A 25418-nucleotide genomic window follows, 5' to 3' on the forward strand; every position below is an offset into this window, starting at 1 on the left:
TAGATGTATGTTTTGGGTCGTTCTGATGCTGAAAGGCATTCAGCTTTCTAGCAGAAGCCTGAAGGTTTTGTGCTAATATTGACTGGTATGTGGAACTGTTCAAAATTCCCTCTACCTCTTGACTAAGGCCCCTGTTCCAGCTGAAGAAAAGCTGCCCCAAAGCATGATGCAGCCACCACCACGCTTCACTGTGGGTATGGTGTTTTTTGGTGATGTGCAAAAACGGTGTACCAAACTGATCTTTTGGAATTATAGCCAAAAAAGTTCAACCTTGGTTTCATCAGACCAGAACATATTTTCCCACATGCTTTTGGGAGACTTCAGATGTGTTTTTGCAAAATTTAGCAGGTCTTGTATGTTTTTCTTCGTAAGAAAGAGCTCTTCTGTCTTGCCACTCTACCCCATAGCCCAGACATATGAAGAATACAGGATTGTTGTCACATGTACCACACAGCCAATTACTTTTAATGATGCTGTAGGCCTCTTGGCAGCCTCCCTGACCAGTTTTCTTCTCGTCTTTTCATCAATTTTCCAGTTCTTTGTAATGTCAGTGTTGTGCCATATTTTCTCCACTTGATGATGACTCTTCACTGTGTTCCATGGTATATCTAATGCCTTGGAAATTCTTTTGTACCCTTCTCCTGACAGGCACTCTAACTGCCGGTTCACACAGGGGGAACACGACTTTCAGGTCAACTCACAGAGGCGACCTGCACACGACTTCAGCGGCGACTTGCAAAACGACTTCTGTATAGAAGTCAATGCAAGTCGCCTGAAGTCGCCCCAAAAGTAGTACAGGAACCTTTTTCTAAGTTGGAGCGACTTGAGTCGCTCCTATTAGAACGGTTCCGTAGTACAGAAGGGGACGCGACTTGTCAGGCGGCTAAGTCGCCTGACAAGTCTCCCCTGTGTGAACTGGGGCTAAAGGATGACAAGTGTGTACTGACCCTATTTAACATCAGTTTGAATGGGATTTTTTAATTCTGAACACAGCTACAACCCCAGTTATAAAATGGTGTGCTACTGACACATAATCGTACACGTAGGTTGGACTTGATGGACTTGTATCTTTCTTCAACCTCAATTAATATGTAACTTATGCAACCATTATTATTATATTTTTTTTATTTTTACTTCCCTTCCTTAACGGATTTCAGTTTCTTTTTCATTTGAGTTGTACAGTTGTTTATAGGTCACATTAAAGGTGGAAAAAGTTCTGAAATTATATATCTTTGTCTCATATTTTTTTTTTTACATCACAGAAACCTGACATTTTAACAGGGGTGTGTAGACTTTTTTTTTTATATCCACTGTGTGTGTGTATATGTATATGTGTGTATATATATATATATATATATATATATATATGTGTGTATATATATATGTATATGTATATATATATATATATATATATATATATATTGTTCATATGCAAGTTATTATCCATCTGTTTTGTTTTTTTTTTTTATAAATGCCTGGTCGATTCTGCCAGTTCCATGTAGAAGGGCGCACCAGCCTAGTGCATTTCCTCAGAGACCACTTATTAATAAAACTGTATATCTACAGACATGAATAAATTATAAGACAGGGCCTTGTGGCGCTTCTAATGCCTGGAGAAGATCTTTTGCAGTACCTATTGCACAAAGCAGGTATGCTAATGTGTTTTGGGTCCCTTTCACCATTTTGTGCGACTTGGGACTGTAAAGTTGCATGCCAACTCTTGCCCCATGATTTCCAACGAGTACAGTTCATATCTGTGCGCCTTCAAAGTAGTCCCTGCACTACTTTAGTGTGACTTGAGGACCATAGACCTCAAGATGACACAGGCATTGCTTCAAGTCACGGCAAAGTCACGTGACTTTCTGGTCGTACAAGTGTGAAAGGGGCCTAATGGGATAAACCCTCTTTGGCAGAGCTTAACTTGCTTAATGTTCTACTTGCCTTTACAGTGGGTATAGCAAAGAATCGCCCCCCCCCTTTTTTTAAATCGAATTTTGTTGTAGCCTGAAATGAAGACAGTTTTTGTTTTATCCAACTGTAGTTACTCACTGCAATGTATAACATCCAAGTAAAGGATAGAACACCAACATTTTTATATTAAAAAAACGAATCCCTGAGTTGGAAAAAGGATAGCCCTGTTTCAGTATTTTGTTGAACCACCTTTTGCTTTAATGATAGCCTTTAGTCTATTAAAGAGGAAGTAAACTCTCTCCTTATGAAGCTGTTTTTTTAAATAAGATAGTATAGCAATGTATTCTAACACATTCCACATTAATAATAACCCCCAATCTTGTGTCTCTTATCATTTTGCTTCTTCCTGGGAAAAGGCAGCTCCATTTTAACTGCTGTCTTCCGAGTCCGTTTAGCAATTTACTTCCGCCCTTCCTGCTATTCTGATATATAATCTTGCACATGCTCACTATGGTTCTTAGCCAAGCCTCACTTTCGTTTTGGGATCACCATGACAACATGTCCCACTGCAGTGTGCCGTTGTTTTGATATACCTTTTTCTAGTTTAACCACTGTGTGGTCGTTTTTGCTGTGTGTATTGGGTCATTGTCATATTCAAAGGTAAACCTTCTTCCCAACTTTCTGCTGGAGGGCAGCAGATTCTCCTCAAGAACTTGATGGTATTTTGCCCTGTCAATTTTTCTTCTATCCTGACAAGTGCTTCGATCCCTGCTGCAGAGAAACACACCCATAACAGGATATTGCCACCTCCATGCTTTTCTGTAGGAATGGTGTTATTTAGATGGTGAACTGTATTGGATTTCCGCCAGACATGCAGTGCCTTGAAAAAAGTACTCATACCTGTAACGGAATCCGGACACCGTGACTGGGTATCTTCGCCAAGAAGCTGCTTCCTAAGCTCTGGAACCCCAGACCAGCAAATCTGGCTAGAGTTAGCACAAGAACTTTGGAGTAAATCACAATAAGAACAGTTTGAACAAGAATACAGGCTTTTATACACCCCAGGAGGACATTCCCCCCTCCTGATCATATTACCTGAACAATACAGACTGCACACAGGAATACATTTACAACAACCGACATATACTATAAACAGTATGATAATTAGACACCTGGAGGTCTCATTGTAGGTTAGACTTGCCGGCTCCAAGCTCAGAAGGTACAATACACATTATCATAAGTATAAACACAGAACACCTTCAGACAATAGCAGGAGACCTAATTTCAATAAACTCATTATGGCCGGGGGCCCCAGACAGGTGGCTTGCTGATGACATCGACATCAGCTATGAGTCCCAAACTGGCAGAGACCATCATGGCCTTTATGTCCTCTTGCCTTACATGGCATCTTCCTAAATGCTTGTAGCTCCCTCAAATGCCAGGGTGAGTCTATCACAATACCCCTTGACATTTTTCACATTTTGTTATGTTACAACCAAAACCTTAAATGTATTTTATTGACCTTTTATGTTCTAGACCAACACAAAGTATCACATAATTAAGTGGAAGGAAAATGGTAAATGGTTTTCAAATTTTTTTAAATTTTTTTTACAAATATCTGAAAAGTGTGGCGTGCATGGTATTCAGCCCCCTTTACTCTCTTACCCGTAACTAAAATCTAGTGGAACCGATTGTCTCAGAAGTCACCTAAATAGTAAATGGAGTCCACCTGTGTGTAATTTAATCTCTGTATAAATACAGCTGTTCTGTAAAGCCCTCAGAGGTTTGTTAGAGAACCTTAGTGAAAAAACAGCATCATGAAGGCCAAGGAACACCAGGTAGGTCATGGATAAAGTTGTGGAGAAGTTTAAAGCAGAGTTAAATTCTAAAAAAAAATTCCCAAGCTTTGAACGTCTTGCAGAGCGCTGTTAAATCCATCATCCGAAAATGGAAAAAGGGTGGTACAACTGCAAACCTACCAAGACATGGCCGTCCACCTAAACTGACAGGGAAGGCATTATTTAGAGAAGAAGCCAAGAGACCCATGGTAATTTTGGAGGAGCTGCAGAGATCAACAGCTCAGGTGGGAAAATCTGTCCACAGGGACAACTATTAGTCGTGCACTCCATAAATCTGGTCTTTATGGAAGAGTGGCAAGAAGAAAGCCATAGTTGAAAGAAAGCCATAAGAAATCCTGTTTACGACAAGCCATGTGGGGGACACAGCAAACATGTGAAAGAAGGGTGCTCTGGTCAGGTGAGACCAAAATTTAACTTTTTGGCCTGAAAGCAAAACGCTATGTGTGGTGGAAAACTAACACTGCACACCATCCCTACCATGAAATGTGGTGGCGGCATCATGTTGTGGGGATGCTTTTCTTCAGCAAAGACAGGGAAGCTGGTCAGAGTTGATGGGAAGATGGATGGAGCCAAATACAGGGCAATCGTAGAAGAAAATCTGTTAGTCTGCAAAAGACTTGAGACTGGGGTGGAGGTTCACCTTCCAGCAGGACAACGACCCTAAACATACAGCTAGAGCCGCAATGGTTTAGATCTAAGCATATTTATGTGTTTAAAATGGCCCAGTCCATATCCAGACCTAAATTCAATTGAGAATCTGTGGCGAGACTTGAAAATTGCTCTTCAGACGCTCTTCATCCAATCCGACAGAGCTTGAGATATTTTGCAAAGTATAATTGGCAAAAATTTCACTCTCTAGATGTGCAAAGCTGGTAGAGACATACCCAAAATAACTTTTAGCTGTAATTGCAGCGAAAGGTGGTTCTACAAAGTATTGACTCGGGGGCTGAATTCAAATGGACGCCACACTTTTCAGTAGGGGTGCACCGAATGGAAATTTTGGTACCGAAAATGCAGGAAACAGAAAATGACAGTTTTTTTTTTTTTTTTTTTAATTTTTATATATAATTGATCTTATCAATTTTAAATTAATATGAATTTATTGTTGGCCATTATTGGCACCTTTTTAGTGAAGAAAAGCTCACGAAAAATGCAGTTTTCAGTCTCTAACCATCTCTTGTATCATGTCTGCAATCTCTCTTACTTAAACTTAAGCACACTGCTAATAGTATTAGCAAAATTTCCATTTGCTGCACCTCTAGCAGACCTGATACAGGAGATGGTCAGAGTCTGCAGACATGATACAAGAGATCAATGCAGCCTTGCCAATGCCCGGATCAGAGCGGCGATCTCCTGCTGTGTCACGGAGCTGTATTTGAATTGCCCGGGTCGCAGTGACAATGTCCCGCCTCCTGTGATCATGTCACACTGATTCAATGTCCCGGCATTGGATCAGTGTGCCATCTCTCACAGGAGGCGGGACATTGTTACTATGGTCACCCAGACAATTCAGCTGCCTGACACACGGAGATCACCGCTCTGCAAAGGTAGTAGGAGGGAGGGGAGGACAGAACCTTGAGCCACCAGAATGACACTGCACAATGGGTGGCACCTGGCGGCGCGGCCACCGCTACTGAGCATGTGCTATTATCGGTGCCTTATCAGCACTTTTTTTTTCTTTCGGCATAATGCCGAAAATACCATTTTCGACCACCAAAATATCGTTGCATCCCTACTTTTCAGATATTTATTTGTAAAAAGATTTGAAAACTGTTCATTTTCCTTCCACTTCAGTTATGTGCCATTTTGTGTTGGTCTAGCACATAAAATCCTGATATAATACATTTACGTTTTTGACATAACAAAATGTGGAAAATTTCAACAGGTATGAATACTTTTTCAAGGCATTGTATCGTTTGCTGCTGAGGCCAAATAATTAAATTTTATTCTCATCTGACATAACACCTTTTGTCCATATTGGCCTTTGAATCTTCAAGGTGCATTTTGGCAAAGCTCATTCGTGACTGCATGTTGAGGAGTGGCTTTTCCTATCGTACATCATGGGACACAGATCCATAGTAGTTAGTATGTGGGTTATAGGGCACCTTCAGGTGATGGACACTGGCAAGCCCTAAATTAAAAATTGCACTCCCTATATAACCCCTCCCACTGGTGGGAGTACCTCAGTTTTTTTGCCAGTGTCTAAGGTGTTGGTCACGAGGAAAGATGTTCTGTGCTCCTCTGGAGCAATCCTTGCTGGGGCTAGCCATGCTGACCGGATCCATTCAGTGTCTCTTTTGGCCAAATTGTATGGTACCCGGGCCTCGTATCCGAAGAAACTAGGTTTTGCCTGTAAATGCTTCTCTTTTTAGAGAGCTGGACCCCGGGATCCAGTACTTTTTGGTAGTAAAGCCATAAAGTTTTACTGGCGGAGGTGCTGTTACAGGTCCAGGATAGTGCGTTTCCTGAGGATCCCCAGCTCCTAAAGGTTTGACGGAACCCACCGTGAAGGGTGAAGATTGGGTCTGTTGGTTTACCACAGAAAACCCTGCAGCGGGAAAGGTATGTGGAGCTTTCTACAATTTTTTTTTAATTTTCTTATTAATGTCTACTTTTAAGATTAGTAAATGTTGTCATGCCTATGTGTCTCCACTTGGGGTTGTATTGAGCATTCACAGCCTCACGCTGAGAGAACACGCTGTTTCAGGGAGCTGAGATGCTTCTTCCTCCAGGCCAGGGATCCTCAAACGACGGCCCTCCAGCTGTTGCAGAACTACACGTCCCATGAGGCATTGTAAAACTGACATTCACAGACATGACTAGGCATGATGGGAATTGTAGTTCCTGAACAACTGGAGGGCCGTAGTTTGAAGACCCCTGCTCCAGGCAGACAGCAGGACCTCCGGTAAGCTTGAGGGGGGTTCTTCTCCCCACCTATCGCCCCCCTGTGCTGACAGTCTCCCCCTCTTCATGGGGGAAAAAGCTTTCTAAGTTTTTCTTTAAAAAAAAAGGAAGAAGAAAACTAGCGCGATCAGTGCGCAGTTTGGCGGCTTACAGACCCCCGCACCATGCTGCTCTTTCCCGTAGGTCCTAGAGGAGCTGTAGTCTGCCGATTGCGCGGGATAAAGTTTTCTTTAAAAAGAAAAAGGGAAAAAGCTGTAGGCAACGCGGGGCTTAGCGGCGTCGGCGTCCTCAGATGCCCAACACGAGGAGGCAAGGTTTTAAAAGCACCTTTTGTGTTGCTGCAGGCTGTGGAGGGACACAAGAGCAAAGGTGGCATTAAGAGGTTTGGTGACACAGGCATTTCCTTTGACACATTTTTACTGCTGCGTCAGGCTGGGCATTAATAGCAGCAACTGTGCTAGACGACTATAGCTCAAGCAGTATATGCATTCCTTCTGGTAGTACCTCTGCTTTGTGCATCGGGCTATGGCAGAAGAGTAAATACGCCTCAATAAAGGGCTCTAGAAAGACTTTAGTTCCACAGAAGCCATTCCTCCTGGTAGTACCTCTGCTTTGTGCATCAGGCTATGGCAGAAGGGGGGGTAAAAACACCTCAATAAAGGGCTTTAGAAAGACTTATTTAGTCACACGGAAGCCTAGATCCATCCCAGTAAGATGGCATCCTCCCCTGAGAGTAATATGGCTGGTCACAGTGAGCCGTCAGGAGGGGCAAGTGTTGCAGCTGCTCTTAAACACTGGCCCTGTGTATATTACTAAGGAGGTTTTTTCTTCAACCATTTTAAGCTTGAAGTAAAAGTTTGATGCTTTAATCGCGTCCCAGAGTGGGACTAAGCGTAACAGGTCCCCGTCCATTGCTCAGGACCCTTATACTGAGAAAAAGGAGCGAGAGATGGCGAATTTCTCTCTAGGACAAGGAAAAGGCTGATGTCTCCTCTTCTGAAGAACCTGATGCGAAGTATCAAGCTCACAGGAAAGATTGTTCACAGTCGCTCACTGAATTGGTCCGCTCCACATTACTGCTAGTAACGCAGTCAGTCGATGAGCCCACTTCTGCTTTGGGTTCACTAAAAGCCCCCCCCCCCAATCTGTTCATGCTTTTTCTATCCATTCATGCCTAAGAAAGCTTATGTATTCTGAGTGAGAGCACCCAGATACAGTTTTTTTCCTCTGAAAAAGTTCTCTATACTTTATTCTATGGAGGAAGGGTTTTATGGGCAGTTCCAGCAATTAATGCTGCTATAGCCTCTGTAAACAAAAACCTGACTTGTCCAGTAGACCATGCTCATACGCCTGGTCCTCGAGGCCTGGACGCCCAATCTACGGAATTGTCCTACCAGGATCCAATCCGACAGTGCCACAGTTGTGGCTTTTATCATTCACCAAGGGGGCACGAGATGTCGTGTGGCTCAGAAAGAGGTGAATCATGTTCTATCTTGGCAGTAAACAACATTCTTTGCCTATTAGCAATTTTCATTCCAGGAATAGGAATTTGCAGGCGGACTACTTTAGTCGCCAACAATTGTTCCTGGGAGAATGATCCTTTCACCCCAACATGTTTCTGTTGATATACCAGAAGATGGGGAGTTCCGGATGTGTAATTTTGTGTCAAGGACAAGGGATCCGATGGCATACGAAACAGATGCCTTGATTTTTTTTTTTCCGTGGGATCAGTTTTTTCCTGATTTATGCGTTCCCTCCAGTTCTCCTGCTTCCGTGCCTTTTTCGCAGGATTTCACAGGAGGTGATTTTTGTGGCCCAGGAGATCTTGGTTTGCCATGATCGTAAAGAAGGCAGTGGGGGACCCTTGGACCCTACCACTATGGTCAGACCTTCTCTCGCGAGGTCCGGTATTTTATCCTACCTTACAAACGCTAAATTTAGTGGTTTGGCTATTAAGACCCACATTCTGAAAGATTGTGGGCGGTTAGCCTCAGTAGTTCTACTGGGGTAAATGCTAGGAAGCCGGCTTCCAGAGTCAAGAATCTGGAAGGCATATGTCTCCTGGTGTAAATCCAGGGGTGGGCACCCCAGGAAATATGTCATAGGTAGGATCCTTGAATTCCTACAGATAGAATTAGAATTGAAGTTCTAGTACTATCGATGGCCAGATGTCGGCCTTATCTGTCTTTCTTTTCATCAACCACTTACTTCCCTCTCTCTGGTTCGTAACTTTATTTAGGGGGTAATGCGGATTAATCCTCCAGTTTGGTCACCCCTGAACCCTTTGGACTTAATTTTAGTCCTGTTGGCTTATAGAAGCAGCCTTTTTTTGGAGCCAGTATGAGATATTCCCTGGGTCCTCTTGACGGGGGGAAAAATAATTTTCTTGGTTGCCATATCTTCTGCAAGAAGAGTATCAGTGTTGGCTGCTCTTTCTAGGAGCCGTATTGGTTGCTCATAAGGATGAGGCTGTATTGCGGCCTCATCCTGAATTCTTACCGTAGGTAGTATCAAGTTTTCATTTAGACCAGGATATTGTTCTGCCTTCATTTTTTTCCAGAACTTCCTTTCTGTGGAAGAAAGGTCACTACATTTTCTTGATGTGGTGAGAGCGGTCAAGGTCTATTGAAAGTGACCACTCAGATTCGTAAACAAATGTTTTGTTTGTTTTGCCAGATGGTCCTAAAAGAGGACAGGCAGCATCGAAATCTACTAATTCTTAATGGATTCGTCAAGTGATTGTTCAAACTTATGCTTTTAAGAGGAAAATTCCTCCTTTTCATAATAAAGCCCACTCCAAAAGGACTGTTGGTGTTTCTTGGGCAGTGCATCACCAAGCCTCCATAGCTTAAATCTGCAAGGCCGTAACTTGGTCTTCAGTCCATACATTTATCAAATTGTATCAAGTAGATGTAAAAGGCATGAGGACATCGCCTTTGGGCACAGTGTACTGCAAGTTGCAGTATGAGTCCTCTAGTCTCTTGGTGCCCTACTTTGTTGTGTCTCCCTCCCTTCAGGTGGCATTGCTTCCATGACCTCACGGTTAGGCCAGTATTTAGATTTTTTCTGCAGCCTCTTGTTATTAAGACCAAGGCCTATTTACAGGATACTAAGCAGATAATCCAAATTTTGGATACTCTTCCATGTACCCCATCTAGCATTTTGATTATTGCTGACGTGGAATCATTGTACACCATAATAGATCACAAGGAAGCATCAACTTTAGTTGAATGGGCCTTAGCAGCCACAGACCTCTCTAGTGATCATATACTATTAGAAAGTCTTAAGTTCTGCTTAGTAGAAGAGGTAGGGGTGCTGCGCTAACCAGAAAAGAGTGCTATAGATCTCCGTATGTGGTCATTTCCTATGTGCTAATACCCAACTGCACATAGAATCGCATAAATAAATAAAAATAACAAGGTCGCAGAAAAAAAAAAATCGCATAGGTTGGTGTTGGTTGCTAAAAACCTTGTGAAGTGTAAAAATGCTAAAATGTATTAATAATCCAGGGAAGTGATGTAAATAAACTGGTTGTGAACAGTACAGCGTAAATATATCTACACATAGAATCGCATAAATAAATAAAAATAACAGTCGCAGAGAAAAATCGCATAGGTTGGTGTTGGTTGCTAAAAACCTTGTGAAGTGTAAAAATGCTAAAATGTAATAATAATCCAGGGAAGTGATGTAAATAAACTGGTTGTGAACAGTACAACGTAAATATATCTAAAAATCATACAATGCATATATATAATCAATAGTGCAAAAAACCATATAATAAAGTGCTAGTGCTCAGGTGACCTGAGTGTAATTATTCAGACAAATTCGAACAAAGCATAAAGTGAATAAATAAATATTATAAATCAATATTGCAGTGAATAGTGGCCAAAATTGGTATTAAAATGCCTCAATACAGTGATTAAGAGTGCTAGATGTCCAAAGGTAATAAATGACATGCCAGTAATCCAGCAAAAAAATGTGCAAAAAAAAAAAAGTCTTATAGAAGTGCACAGACAACAGTGCTCAAAAAAACAGCAGTGAGGTGTTTTGGGATGCAATACACTCTGTGTCCTCTTCGTGCAACATACACTAGTGTGGGTAATGGCCCCTTACCTAGCGGTGCTAGGTCAACCGCAGAGATAGTCGCTAAAAGCGCAGGATCTTGAGCCTCAATCACGTCCCTATGTCCGCGCTTGCCAGCGTTCCAAGATCCTTATGGCAGCTGGATGTATATAGCTATGGTCCTAGCTGGGGTCCTAGACCAGTGCGGGTCCTAGCTCCTCCTCCACAAATTGAGCAGTATACAGATCAAATGCCTATCTCCTACGAGCAGCGAGCTCGTAATGCTTCCAGCAGTATGAACAAGCCTATTCCGTCCCTACGCGTGATGTCACCGATCACGTGACTTCATCCCCAGAAGACAGACCCGCACTGGTCTAGGACCCCAGCTAGGACCATAGCTATATACATCCAGCTGCCATAAGGATCTTGGAACGCTGGCAAGCGTGGGCATAGGGACGTGATTGAGGCTCAAGATCCTGCGCTTTTAGCGACTATCTCTGCGGTTGACCTAGCACCGCTAGGTAAGGCGCCATTACCCACACTAGTGTATGTTGCACGAAGAGGACACAGGGTGTATTGCATCCCAAAACACCTCACTGCTGTTTTTTTGAGCACTGTTGTCTGTGCACTTCTATAAGACTTTTTTTTTGCACATTTTTTTGCTGGATTACTGGCATGTCATTTATTACCTTTGGACATCTAGCACTCTTAATCACTGTATTGAGGCATTTTAATACCAATTTTGGCCACTATTCACTGCAATATTGATTTATAATATTTATTTATTCACTTTATGCTTTGTTCGAATTTGTCTGAATAATTACACTCAGGTCACCTGAGCACTAGCACTTTATTATATGGTTTTTTGCACTATTGATTATATATATGCATTGTATGATTTTTAGATATATTTACGTTGTACTGTTCACAACCAGTTTATTTACATCACTTCCCTGGATTATTATTACATTTTAGCATTTTTACACTTCACAAGGTTTTTAGCAACCAACACCAACCTATGCGATTTTTCCCTGCGACTTTGTTATTTTTATTTATTTATGCGATTCTATGTGCTGTTGGGTATTAGCACATAGGAAATGACCACATACGGAGATCTATAGCACTCTTTTCTGGTTAGCGCAGCACCCCTCCCTCTTCTACTTTGCTTTTTTGGGTTCATGCTTGGCCCTTTTATGGTGTGTGCAGCTGTCCGGTTGCATAGATCTTCCACAGCTCTCATCTTTTTTACCTATTCCTCTTTTCTTTTTCCAACTGGGTAGCGCAGGAATATCTTTCACTTTATTAAGTTCTGCTTGTTGAATAATTATTTTTGGTTTAATAAGGACTATTTTTTACAGATACGCGGCGTAGCAATAGGCGCAAATTTTTATCCCAGTGTGGCTGATCTTTTTATGGCCCACTGGGAGGAAGATAATATATTTCAAGATCGCCCACCCCAATTGTCATGTTACAAGAGGTACATTAATGATTTAATAATGATCTGGGTAGGAGATATGTCTAGTTTACAGTTATTTATGGATAAATTAAATAATAAAAATATACAACTCACCTGGAACATAGATCGTCAGCAGATTATTTTTTTAGGCTTGGAAATTTTTAAGAGTGACGTTGGTTTTCAAACCAGTAACCATTGTAAAGCCACTGACCGCAATGCGTACATCCCATTAAACAGTTGCCACCATAGGTCATGGTTGTGCAATATCCCCAGAGGTCAGTTCATCCAGCTCCGACTTAATTGTACATCGGAGGATGAGTTTTTATCTCAATCTCAAGTTTTAGCGACCCGGTTTAGACAGGGTATTCACAGTCCAGGATAGATTCTGAAATTGAGAAGGTTAGGCTTACCGATAGAAGTACTATCATGGCCGATAGGACTTTGAATACTGATGTCCAGGACAATACTGCTGGATTTAAAATTGTGTTGGATTATAGTATTCAGTATAAGAAGTTTGAGAGAATTATAGCCAAACATTGGCTGATTTTGAAATATGATCGGACCTTGGTCCAGTACTCCCGGACCCTCCTGAGTTCATCTACCATAAAGCTCCTTCACTTCGTGATCGTCTGGCACTAAGAGTTGTTAATCCACCCAAAATGGTGGATAATAGGCTATTTAGCTTTTTGTCTGTTTTTTATGCATGTGGCAGGTGTGCCACTTGCAGGAAAGCCAGTAAAAATATTAAAAAGCGGAAAGATTTTATTCCAACTGTCACACAAAAACGTTATCAGATAGAGGGTCTCATCACATGTACATCAGTAGGAGTGGTGTATATGCTCGAGTGCGACTGTGGTTTACAGTATGTTGGTCGCACTTCAAGAGCACTTCGTGTACGTGTAGGTGAGCACATCAGCAATATTAAAAGGGGAGTTAAGACTCAGTGTATCCAAGCATTTTAGCATGTCACCATAGGGACCCCAAATGTTTGAAGTTTTGGGGTATGGAGAAGGTCCCTCGACATTGGAGAGGAGGACATTACATCCGACAGCTGAGTCGCAGAGAATCCTTCTGGATCTATGAGACCAAGGTGATGTTTCCTGCGGGGACGAATGTGGACTTTGACCTCAATTGCTTTATCTCCAACAGATAGGTGGTTTTATTTGGGTCTTTTATCTATTCCTATGTTATTTTTGTCATATTTTGTCACAGTTATACATTTTTTTTATATATTTTTTGCCATTTTTATTTTTGTATATTTTTTTCATTTTTATATTTTATGCATTTTATTTTTATGTATTTTCAATTATCTATGGAATTGATATTTTGTAGTTTTTAATCCTTAAGATGGTCGTGGATTGACGTCAATATTTTAATATATTTTTTAGATATATTTTGGGAATTATTAGTAGAGTGCTCCTTTAACTATGTTCCTTTCCCTTTGTTTTATGTGAATATAAATGGAGGCGCATTTTCTTTTTCTTTTTTTCTGTTATATTTTTACATATGAGGAATGAGGGTTCCCTTTATGTCATTTTTAGAAATTAGCACCAGTCCCATGTATTTATTTGGACATTATGCACTTTGCATTTGTTTTTCCTATGTATCCTTGCTAGCGGTTGTACGGGGCAGTATTTGTGATACAAGTGGTGATTCGACCGTTGTATCCTAGAACCCCATTTGCTAATTGATGGTTACTAAGACAACATATATACAAAGTGGGCCGTCTGCGTGTATCCTGCCCCGCGCTGAGGAAGTCCCGCCTATGGACGTAACGAGTATGGGGGGTCAGGTGTCACGTATGATGTCACCCGCGGCCATCTCGTTGGTTAGATAATACTGCATGCTTATGTGCCGCCACTCGGATTTGAGTGCAGCTTAATGTAAGTGCATATTTTGTTATTTCTTTTTACTAATAAACATATTATACGGAGAGCATTAGATTGCTTTGTTCTGTTTTATACATACACGATTGATTATCTCACTGAGTGTGGATCTGAGGACAGCAACCAGAGTGGAGATTTGGGCTTTGCCTGGTGATCTGTGTACTGCTTTGTGACCTGTTTCAGGTCGAATTTTGGAGGTGAGAGGCCATCTGTATTTGTGGTGGAGGGATCACAGTCACCGGATCTTTCATAATTTTTGTGTGTGTGAGTGTATGTATGTATATATAAATATAATAACACACAGGGCTTTTTTTATCAAACAATAGGTGCTGGAACTTAACCACAGCCCCACAAAACCCCTCCCCCTACACACACCTTCCAAATCACATCAAATAGTGGGTATGTTCAGTCAAATTTCACGAAAACAGTAGAAGGGGCATTAAATACCAGGATTGCATTACATACAGAGTGCAAAGCTGTCGCTTGTAAACACAGAAACCAGACTTCTGTGTTTTATAAGTGATTCTGGTGAGCAGGCACCAAAGGGTCTGAGTTCCACCAAGTTCCCCCTGAAAAAAAGCCCTGTATATGTATGTGTGTGTGTGTGTGTGTGTATGTATATATGTGTGTATGTGTATATATATATATATATATATATATATATATATATATATATATATATATATATATATATATATATTATGGACATTTATCATACATTTACCAGATTGTATCAAGTAGATGTAAAAGGCATGAGGACATCGCCTTTGGGCGCAGTGTACGCTGTTATAAAAATCCTATTTTTTTTCTTGCAGCCCTCCCATACAAGCCACATTTGTGGAGAATTTGTGATATTGTTGTCACTTGCACACAATGACTACTCCTCCTCCCTTTCATTTAGTTTGGAGTGACGTCCTGATCCAGGGAGGGTCTGTGTTGTACCAAATACCTTCCACTTCTTAGTAGACTTCAATGTGCTTCTAGGCATTGACAAAGCCTTTGAATTTTTTTTGTATCCATCTCGTGACTTGTGCCTGTCCAACTTTTTTCCCGGAAAACTTTTGACAGTGCCTTTCCACCTATATTTGATTGTTTGCTTCAGTTGTACAACCAGGTATTGAAATGCTCAAGAAAAGATCTTTGTATGATGAGCTAATCAAAATGACCACTACTGATCACAATTGAGTCAAATGGCTTTGTGTGCCATTGAAAGGGGATTAGCTGCAACTGATTGAGTCATTTTTAGGTGATCCTTTTTCCAATTTTGTAATACTGTTTGTTTTTTGTTTTTTCTGACATATCTTTTACTTGGATGTTATAAGTTGCACTGAGATAAAACAAACACTGTGTCTGTCTTCATTTCAGGCTGCAAAGCAACAAAATGTGATTATTTTAAAGGTGGTGATTCTTTTCTATACCCACTGTAAATATTCTTGGTGCAAAAAATGGCTGTCAAAGCTTTTATTGGTGTGAGTCGTCTTCAGGAGATTGTTACACTAGCAGTTGTGCAACATGTAATGGGGTGGATGCATTCCCCAATGACACAAGGTGCGAGTCTAATACAGCACAAGGGATAACCATAGAGCCGCCAAATAATTATACTAGCCCCAGAGCCAGCAAACTCTCAAATAATGAGTTGTGGTAAAGTGGTGCTGTCAAGCTTACACCTAACACAGGTGGTCAGATACTATAGCTGGCTTCTGTGTTCTTCACTTATAGCAGCCCCCTTTCCCATAAGGTAAGCAGGCCTACCAGTACTCGGTTGCACCCACGACTTATACACAATGCTATAGTGCATGGCTACCATGCTGGGGAAGGTGCAAACTCAGTACAACAAACAGGTACTTGCGGTTGGCAGACATGCAGAGTGATTCAATGACAGTCCAGGGACAAGACAGGCAAGGTTCAGAATAGTCGGGGTCAAATACGTAGTCAAAAGGCAGGTTGATATACGATCCGAGGTCATCAACGGGGGAATCCAATCTAGCAGTGCAAACGGGGAGCTTGGAGCACGTGTACCAAACACTATATAACAAGCATGAGAATGCAGGCTTGGCTGGCTTAAATCAGGATTCATCAAGAACAAGAGTGTTACACGCTCCTGACAGGTGCTATTCCAATAAGAGGACGTCAAGATACAGATCAAGAAAGATCCAAATTGCCTACAGATAGGATCTTGTGATGGTGCTGCTAAGTCTCTCTGTTATGTTATTTTATGGACTATAATTATTGGCCCAATTTGGATCTTTCTGTACCTTCATGCCCTCTGATTGGATTAGCATCACTTTACCACCACAACTTATTTGGGAGTTTGCTGGGTCTGGGGTTGGTATCATTTTTTGGTGGCTGTATGGATGTCCCTTGAGCTGTATCAGACTCACACCTTGAGGCTGTTAGGGAGTGAACCCACCCTATTATATGTTGCACTTTGTGCAACTGATATTAATCCACCAGTGTAACAACCTCATGATGGACACTGATGATTTATTAAGCACTGTATTTATACTATGTATAACTATACTTATGAAGTTACCTTTTTTTTTATTTATAATCTAATGAATTATTTATTGTGATCAGCATTTTAAAGGGACAGCACACCTTTATATTGCTTTTATTTTTTCATATCAGTTGCCCGCATAGGGGTAGAGTGCTGCAGTTTCATTCTCACAAATATTCAAGATAGAGACACGCGCACACGCACGAGCGATATAAAATGTCAGGTTTCTGTGACGTAAAAAAAAAAAAAGAGACAAAGATAAATCATTTCAGAATTTTTTTCCATCTTTAATGTGACCTATAAACTGTACAACTCAGTTTAACTACAAACTGAAATCATTGTGATTGAGGGAAGTAAAAATAAAAAACGAAAATAATATGGTTGCATACGTGTGCACACACTTAACCGCTTGCCGACCAGCCTCCATCCTTTTACTGTGGCAGGTCGGCACGAGCCGTCGTAGCTATAGCAGAAACCTGACATTTTAACAGGGGTGTGTACACTTTTTTATTTTTAATATTATAGAATATATATATATATATATATATATGTGTGTGTGTGTATATATATATGTGTGTGTGTGTGTGTGTGTGTGTGTGTGTGTGTGTGTGTATATATGTGACACAGGTGACCAGATCAAGGAACCACCTCCACTCTCATTTGCTGCTATGAAGTGTAATTCATGCCTTATCTAGAATCAGGAAGTGGCTAGAGTCTGTTGGAATGCACACAGGGACATGACCTCAAACTAGCTGGAGGTAAGTTTAAAATTAGTCTTAGGCCCCTTTCACACGAGGCGGACTCCGCTTCCACAGAGCCCACCTCGGTCCGCCGGCTCAGCGGGAGATCTCTCCGTTGATCTCCGCTGAGCCGGCGGATGACAGGTCCCGCTCTGCTCACTGAGCAGGGAGGGGCTTGTCGAGAGCTGCTGCTGCCTATGGAGAGATTGGACGAAAGCGGACAGCATGTACGTTTTCATCAGCTCTCACCCGATCCGATCCGCCAGCGACGGATCCGGACGTAGAGGCATCCGTCCGCTTTTAGCGGACCGGGTCGGATGTCTGCGGACATGTCTCCGCTGACATCCGTCGCTCCATAGGCTAACATGGAGCGCCCGTTCAGGTCCGCCGTCAAAACTGACAGGCGGACCTGAACGGTCCGATCGTGTGAAAGGGGCCTTAGAAAGTAGTATTTTACTGAAAAGGAGTTGATGCTTGGAATAGAATTCCAGCAGAGAGGTAGTGAGTCAGTCAATGGTAAGTGGATTCAAACATGCTTGAGACAAACCTAAATCTATATAATATCAAAATGGACCACTTTTTTTGCTGCCATCACTCTTCTGTGTTTGTTTTTATGCAATGCTAGATTAAAAGTGAAAGTAATTTAACTTCAAGGAATGTAGATACCTTATAATATTTAGTTATTGTTAATTCACACTAATTCTCTACTATGCCTAAAGCACACTGAAAAGGCTTTCTGGACATTAAATGCAGGCCCTCACGTACAGTATTAAAGTGTATTGAAGAATGAACATTGTAAATTTATGAAAAGGAAGTATGTGGTAAGTTACTGTGGGCAGTACAGACACTTTGAGGTGTAGGGTTTTTGAAAGTAAATCCTATTGTGCTGTAACCATAGGCAACAAAATAACACTTTTGTTGTGGGAAATGCTCTGTCTCTAAAGTGTCATCTCAATCTTTTTACAGCATATTTGATATCAGAACTTGAAGCTGCACGAATGCTGACTGTAAATATACCTGTAAAGAAGGAACAGGATGGAGGAGGCAGTGAGGTCTTTAAGGAACTGAAGACAATATGCATGACTCTGGGAATGTCAAAACCCCCAGCCAATATAACCATGTTCCAGTTTTTTAGTGGAATAGAGAAAAAAGTAAGATATTCTGCTTTTATATAGTGCTTTATATGTTAGTCTCCCAAATGTTTCTGTAGGAAGGAAAAGCCTTGTCATACATCCCATGACTCTTCATGAACATTTCTTCATGGGGAAGAGGGGCTTTCTCAGCTAAGCACACTATCTTTCCTGCCTGCATGCCAGTGGTAAGGGCAGATGGGATCCAGGATCTAAATGCTACTTGAATCCAGTTCCCTTATTCAAGATGGCAGCAGTTAGAAATGCTAGGGAGTGTTTTTCATTGTTGTTCAACAAAATAAAACCCAGAGATATGCATGGATGGGGGAGTTTGCGTTGAATATTAAAAATGAATTAAATTGCGTTTTCAGTTTGTGGATACAGCTTAGTTCCACTTTAAACAGCTCTGTTCATGTATATTGTTTGTCTTGCAGCAAACTCCAGGTTTTCTGGGGAATGCTAGTAGTGTTACAGATATAAGAGATACAATACCACCAAAGTGTTTTAAGACAGTCCTTATGCCTCCTCCTTGTTAGACATGCCTGGTACAGCTTCTGGTGGTATCAGTAGTAGTATTCCATAATTGATTTGAAGGTTTTCATGCATATTTTAACTTTCAACAGTCTTCTTTAACAGTTCTTCAATGTATATCCTTTCTTCTTGCAGTTTTATGCGTTAATGGTGCATTATACTTTTTTCTTAGTTAAAAGAAACCTTAGCAAAAGTGCCACCTAATCATTTAGGAAAGCCTCTTCTGAACAAGACTTTGGGGCCAACTCATTGGGTAAGTTGTTTGCTTCCATGTTACTGTTTCCATATGTTCCATTCTGGATTAATTCTATAATGTATAGAGTAGTCCTAAAGCCTCACCTTATTTTAACAACAACAGTTTAGTATTACTTGAGCGTATTACAGTAAATGATTCCTTTACTGGCAATTCATAAACACTTTTCATTTTACAGCAGTGTACTCTTGTTTCTTGTACGCCACCACCATGAACTGCTGTTGAGGAGCACGCACACACATAACTTACCATATGTTACCATTCACCAGATTCAGATTCATTGAGGCTACATATGCCGTCATGTATAGAGCCAGTGCACATGCATTCTCCTTTGAGAAAATTTAGACTGAGGATGCTAACTGAGCCACAACGAACAGGCAGCCCAAAGGAGAAAACACAGTAGACACCCCTCTGCCCCTCCTTCAAAGGATCGATCACTTTTCATGGAAGAGAAGCAGAGGTAGATGTTCTGTATGCTGTCCTCTTGGGCTGCCAGTGCATGTCTGTGCAGGCAACGTCCTTAGGCTGTAGTGTACACTAAGGGGTGGCTACAGAAGGGTTTCATGAGAGAGACACAGGCAAACTGGAAAGCAGGGATGTCAATCATGGGGCTGACGGAAATGAAAAGAAGGGGAAGCATCAGCATAGTCTATAAAGGGCCACCTATGGTGTACCCGTGCAATAACGCAGTGCATATAAGTGCTTAGGATGGGGATCTTTGAAAACGGATGGCCACCAATGTGAGAATTCTGCCACCTTGGGTGATGAGGGTTCGCTTACCAGAAAATGTGGACCCAAATACACTATGGTAACGAGTCACACAGGCAGAGGTAAGGATTCAACAGGCAAGATGGATCTCCCAGGTGTTTCTGCAGAATGGACCACTCAAATCCCCACAGCTCTGGTGCAAAAAGACTCGACCATGGACCTGCCCTCCTCTGTCAGAACCAATGTACATGTGAAAATACACCAAGTAGTCGCACATCGTGTAAAACCATCTTCAATTAATTTAATGAAGGGGTGTTTATCCCTATAGGTGTTGACACGGAACTTGGAGGAATGCGTCTCAAAAATGGTAACAGAAATACACTCAGAATGGGATACAGTGTTTTTAGAACATTATATTTCTGAAGCAATGGTTCCTAGGAGTCTTAGATGGGACGTACAAAAAAACAACAAACAATACTGTGCCTGTGTGTGAACTAGTAATAGCGGCAACAATAAAATGTGAGAAATAACACAATAAACAATAATGAAACAAAGAAGTTGCGCTGAAATTCCATAAATAATATAAAAGTCCAAATTGTATTCAAAACAGTCGAAATAAAAAGTGATAGAAGGTACAAAAACAATATAGTTTTGAATCAAGTGCCTGTGAGTAGACAATCCAGAGAAATCCTTCACCATGTGACGTCACCAACATAAAGTTAGGATGTGCCCTTACCGCAACAGGTGGACCCTCTATTATGGAAGGTCAAAAGCGCAATGGGAAATATCAGCTGTAACGTGTCCCAGGAACATGCAGTGCAGATGGTGTAGGTCTTTCCAGCCGTCTGTCCCACACTCAGTATAGATCATCCGGACACCCGGGTATTTATTGAGAGAGCGATGCAATCAAACTGATGGTGATAGATAGTGCTTATATAAAAAATAGCTAAAAAAAGCTACAGCACAATGATAAAAAAAAACTTGCAGTGACTGCTAAGTGTATCCTCACCCGACCGGTTTTGTCACAATTGGACTTTTTCCGGGGCATGAGGCACACTTCCTGTCACCGCAATTTACGTCCAACATAACCAGCCAAGCCTTGTTTTTCACCCGTCAATTCGTAACAAGCCTCACTATGAGCAACAAGCAATTGCAAGCCTCACTCGTAACGATGAAAGAAGGAAGTCTAACCAAGCCTCATTTTCAGTTATAGGTTCATAATCAAGAAGTAGACGACCAAGCCTCACTCTGAATATAAATAGACAACCTCACGCCTTACCTATAATAGCGGGGTCAAAATAGATAAATTACTACCGCCGGACATGACGTCCCGGCCATATCGGTGTCCCCATAAAGGGAATATATCAAATAAACCAATCTGAAAATTAACGCTTAATGAAAAACGTACATATAACACTTTAATGAATGTGGCTTTATGGCTAATAAACAGGACGTGGCTGGTATGTAGACATTATAAAAACAATTCATGATCAAAATTAATAATATCATAATAGATAAATAAACTCAAAATAAAATTAAAGGCAGGTTTAGGAGTTATTCAAAAAGCAATTCACATCCCAATCTACATTTAAACCATGGGGAATGTAGCTCTTGAAAATAAATATCCATTCTGGAGAGTTCTCTCCAGTGAGGGACAAAATTATCTATCCCCAGAAATAGAGTACTATGTGGATCCCTCTTATGAACCATATCATAATGACATGAAACACTATGATTTGGATAGCCTTTCATAATATTGCTATATGTTTTAACCTAACATTAAGGGCCCTGGTGGTCCGGCCTACATGGAACGTACACCCTTAAAAAGGTGAGTTGGAACTCAACTCTTCAAATACTTTATTGAGGTGGCAGTCAAGTTTCTTAAATTGTTAGTGGAGAGGAAAAGGGCTAAATTAGTATCACTAGACCGTGAGACTAAGTATGTTAAAGATAAACTTTTGCCTTTTTATAAAGATTCTACTAATTATAAATCTTTATCTTCTAATTTACAAAAGCATTTAGAAAAGGAGGAACATGAACAGAAATAAAAAAAAAAACAAAAAAAGTATTCCCGCAATGTGGAGGATTCGAAAAATGGTATAGTATTTAGTTGGTAGAAGAATGATAGTACCCCACCAAAGACCAACGACGTGTCTGAGAACATGGGCGATACCTACAATACACAGGAAGGTGCTTCTCAATTACCTTCTAAGACTTCAGGGAAATCTGGTCTGAGGAATGTTCCCCAACAGAGGGGGGAAAACTATAGCTCTCATACCCCTGGCTGTCAAAACAGGAATCCACCCTTGGCCAACAACTATAGGGGTGGCCCCTATAGCTACGGGCGTGAGTACAATATGTTAACTTCCCATGTATATGGCCCCCCTAAACAGAGGCCTAACGCCCTCTACTCCTTTTTTATCTTATTCCAGTAATGGAGGGGGATCCTCATTGGTACGCGGGAGGGAGTTACTCTGTTTACACTCATAACAGATTCTCACCTTTGGGAGATAATGACCTTTATGATGGCTCATACCCCTACATGAGGAGGGAATATGACAATTTGACTGTCCATCTTACAACTATAATCAGAGTAACCCTGGCCCCAAGAATGGTTGGGATTTTCCCAGAGAAATCCAAAGCAGAAAAAGGGGTCCAAAACCAAGAGAGGCATCCGAGTGGGGCGGAGGAGCCAAAGGAAAAAGAACAACTTGGTCATCCAGGGTATTTTTAATCTAAGTAAGGTGGAATTAACCGGAAGTGGAAAAATTACATTAGATAAAGGGCTGAAATATATCCCCCCCCTAAAAAAAAAAAAAAAAAAAAAAAAAAAAAAAATTATATACGTTTATTGACATTCATAAATAATCTGCAAATTGAATGTCCAAAAGTATCTAATGTCTAAGCCTTTGACCAACTTTACACGAATGTGCTCTTCTGATATTAAACACTCTGGGATTTCTAACCCTTCACTGTTTAACCCTCCTGGGCCAATGGCCCCTTCCGTTAGTTTGTTTAGGGATCTAGTCCTTAAAGATTTAAAATGTTTACTCCTTAAAAAACCTCGAGTACAACCTTTAGTGAATGTTGGCCTAAAAACCGTTTGTGAAAGGAAAAACCTTGTTATCAGTGGGCGGAATCGTGGTATTAGATAAATCCGATTAGCTCAATGAGTTAAAATGTATACTAAGTGACCATGACACATACATAGAACTTTTAAGTAATCCCACAGTGCAATACAAGAGGGAGCTGGTTAAAGAGGTTGTAAAACCTCATGGTTTTTCACCTCAATGCATTCTATGCATTGAGGTGAAAAACCTTCTGTTGTGCTGTAGCCCCCCCCCCCCCCGAGCCCCCTTTTTACTTACCTGACCCCAATCTTTCTCCGGCCAAGAACGAGCATACCAGCTCTATTTGGTGTCTCGTGTCCTGATTGATGACAGTGCGGCCTATGGCTCCCGCTGTTGTTAATCAAATCCAGTGACGCAACGCCAAGGAGCGGGGCCAAATCCTGCATTCTCTGTGAATGGACACAGATGCGGGACCCAGGAGCGCACCCACACGGGTGTCCACCAAGGAGAGCGCTTCTCCAACGTGGACACTCGATGCGGGGAGGAGCCACCAGTGCTGCTGAGGGACCCCAGAAGAGGAGGATCGGGGCCACTGTGTGCAAAACGAACTGCACAGTGGAGGTATGACATGTTTTTTTTTTTTTTGTTTGTTTTTTTTTAATGGAGGGTTTACAACCCCTTTAAACTTAATAGAGGTTTTAATGACCATATTATAGACAAAAAAGAGCACGCTTATTTGGTGACCCTGGCTTCAAGGGTCCTGGATATATGTACTACCTTCCCAAAGTACACAAGGATCCCATCCAACCACCAGGTCGTCCCATAGTTTGTGGGCTAGATTCCATTACTTCTAAGATAGGGCGATAGAAGTTTACATCTCCAGCCTTTGGTCGGTAGGATGCCTTCATATCTTAAATACAGTGCCTTGCAAAAGTCTTCACCCCCTTGGCATTTTTCATGTTTTGTTGCCTCACAACCTGGAATTAACATGGATTGTTTGAGGATTTGCATCATTTAATTTACAGAACATGCCCACAACTTTGAAGATGTTTATTTTTTTTTTTTATTGTGAAGCAAACAACAGGACAAAAATATGCTCTATGAGCTTGCCACATCTTACCATTGGGATTTTTGCCCATTTCCCCTTGCAAAACAGCTGCTCCAGCTCCTTCAAGTTGGATGGTTTGCGCTTGTGAACAGCAATCTTTAAGTCTGACCACAGATTTTCTATTGGATTGAGGTCTGGGCTTTGACTAGTTAATTCCAGCACATTTACATGTTTCCCCTTAAACCACTCAGGTGTTGCTTTAGCAGTGTGTTTGGGGTCATTGTCCTGCTGGAAGGTGAACCTCCGTCCTAGCCTCAAATCACACAGAGTGGTACAGGTTTCGCTCAAGAAAATCCCTGTATTTAGCACCATCTATCTTTCCCTCAACTCTGACCAGTTTCCCAGTCCCGAAATACCCACGGCATGATGCTGCCACCACCATCTTTCACTGTGGGGATGGTGTTCTTTGGGTGATGTGATGTGTTGGGTTTGCACCAGACATAGCGTTTTCTTTGGCCAAAAAGTTAAATTTTAGTCTCCTCAGACCAGAGCACCTTCCTCCATACATTTTGGGAGTCTCCCACGTGCCTTTTCTCAAACTCAAAACGTGGCATTTTGTTTTTTGCTGGAAGTAATGGCTTTCTTCTAGCCACAATGCCTAACTCAATGGAACGTACGGCTTATTGTCCTATGTACAGATACTCCATTCTCTGCTGTGGAATTCTGCAGCTCTTCCGGGGTTACCTTCGGTCTCTGTGCTTGCCTCTCTGATTAATACACTCCTTGCCCAGTCTGAGTTTTGGTCTGCAGCCGTCTCTTAGCAGGTTTGCTTTTGTGCCATGTTCTTTCCATTTGGTTATGATAGATTTGATGGTGCTCCTAGGGATCATCAAAGATTTGGATATTTTTTTATAACCTAACCCTGACTTGTGCTTCTCAACAACATTGTTCCTTGTTTGGAGAGTTCCTTGGTATTTATGGCAGTGTTTGGTTAGTGGTGCCTCTTGCCTAGGTGTTGCAGCCTCTGGGGTAGAGCTGCACAATTAATCGTTAAAAAATTGCGATCTCGATTTACCCCCTGTGACGAACTGTATTGCAGTGTTTCCCGATTCTTTCATGTAACAAGTATAGCGTTCGCTACTCACTCTGGGAGTCTGCTAAGTTGTTAACAACATTGTAACTCTTCTGTCTTAGATCAAAGAGAGAAAACTTCTGTGTGAATATGCAGGAAGTTTAACCACTTAAAGTCTAAACCTTTTTCTGACACTTGTTTCTTACAGTTAAAAATCAGATTTTTGTGCTCGATTACTTGGAACCCCCAAACAATATATATATTTTTTAGCAGACCCCCTAGGGAATAAA

The 25418-nt window shown here is 41.4% G+C and overlaps 1 protein-coding gene across 1 annotated transcript in view; it reads left to right on the forward strand.

The window, feature by feature from the left end:
- Window positions 1-25418, forward strand: part of FAM98A (family with sequence similarity 98 member A) — a 133966-nt gene that overhangs the window by 47441 nt on the left and 61107 nt on the right. Inside the window, exons 4-5 of the mRNA XM_073627723.1 lie at window positions 18282-18466; window positions 19149-19229. Of these exons, the coding sequence (XP_073483824.1) occupies window positions 18282-18466; window positions 19149-19229 (266 nt within the window). The remainder of the gene's footprint in view (window positions 1-18281; window positions 18467-19148; window positions 19230-25418) is intronic.

The sequence above is a fragment of the Aquarana catesbeiana genome, linkage group LG04, assembly GCF_042186555.1.
Source record: "Aquarana catesbeiana isolate 2022-GZ linkage group LG04, ASM4218655v1, whole genome shotgun sequence".
Classification (NCBI taxonomy): Eukaryota; Metazoa; Chordata; class Amphibia; order Anura; family Ranidae; genus Aquarana; species Aquarana catesbeiana.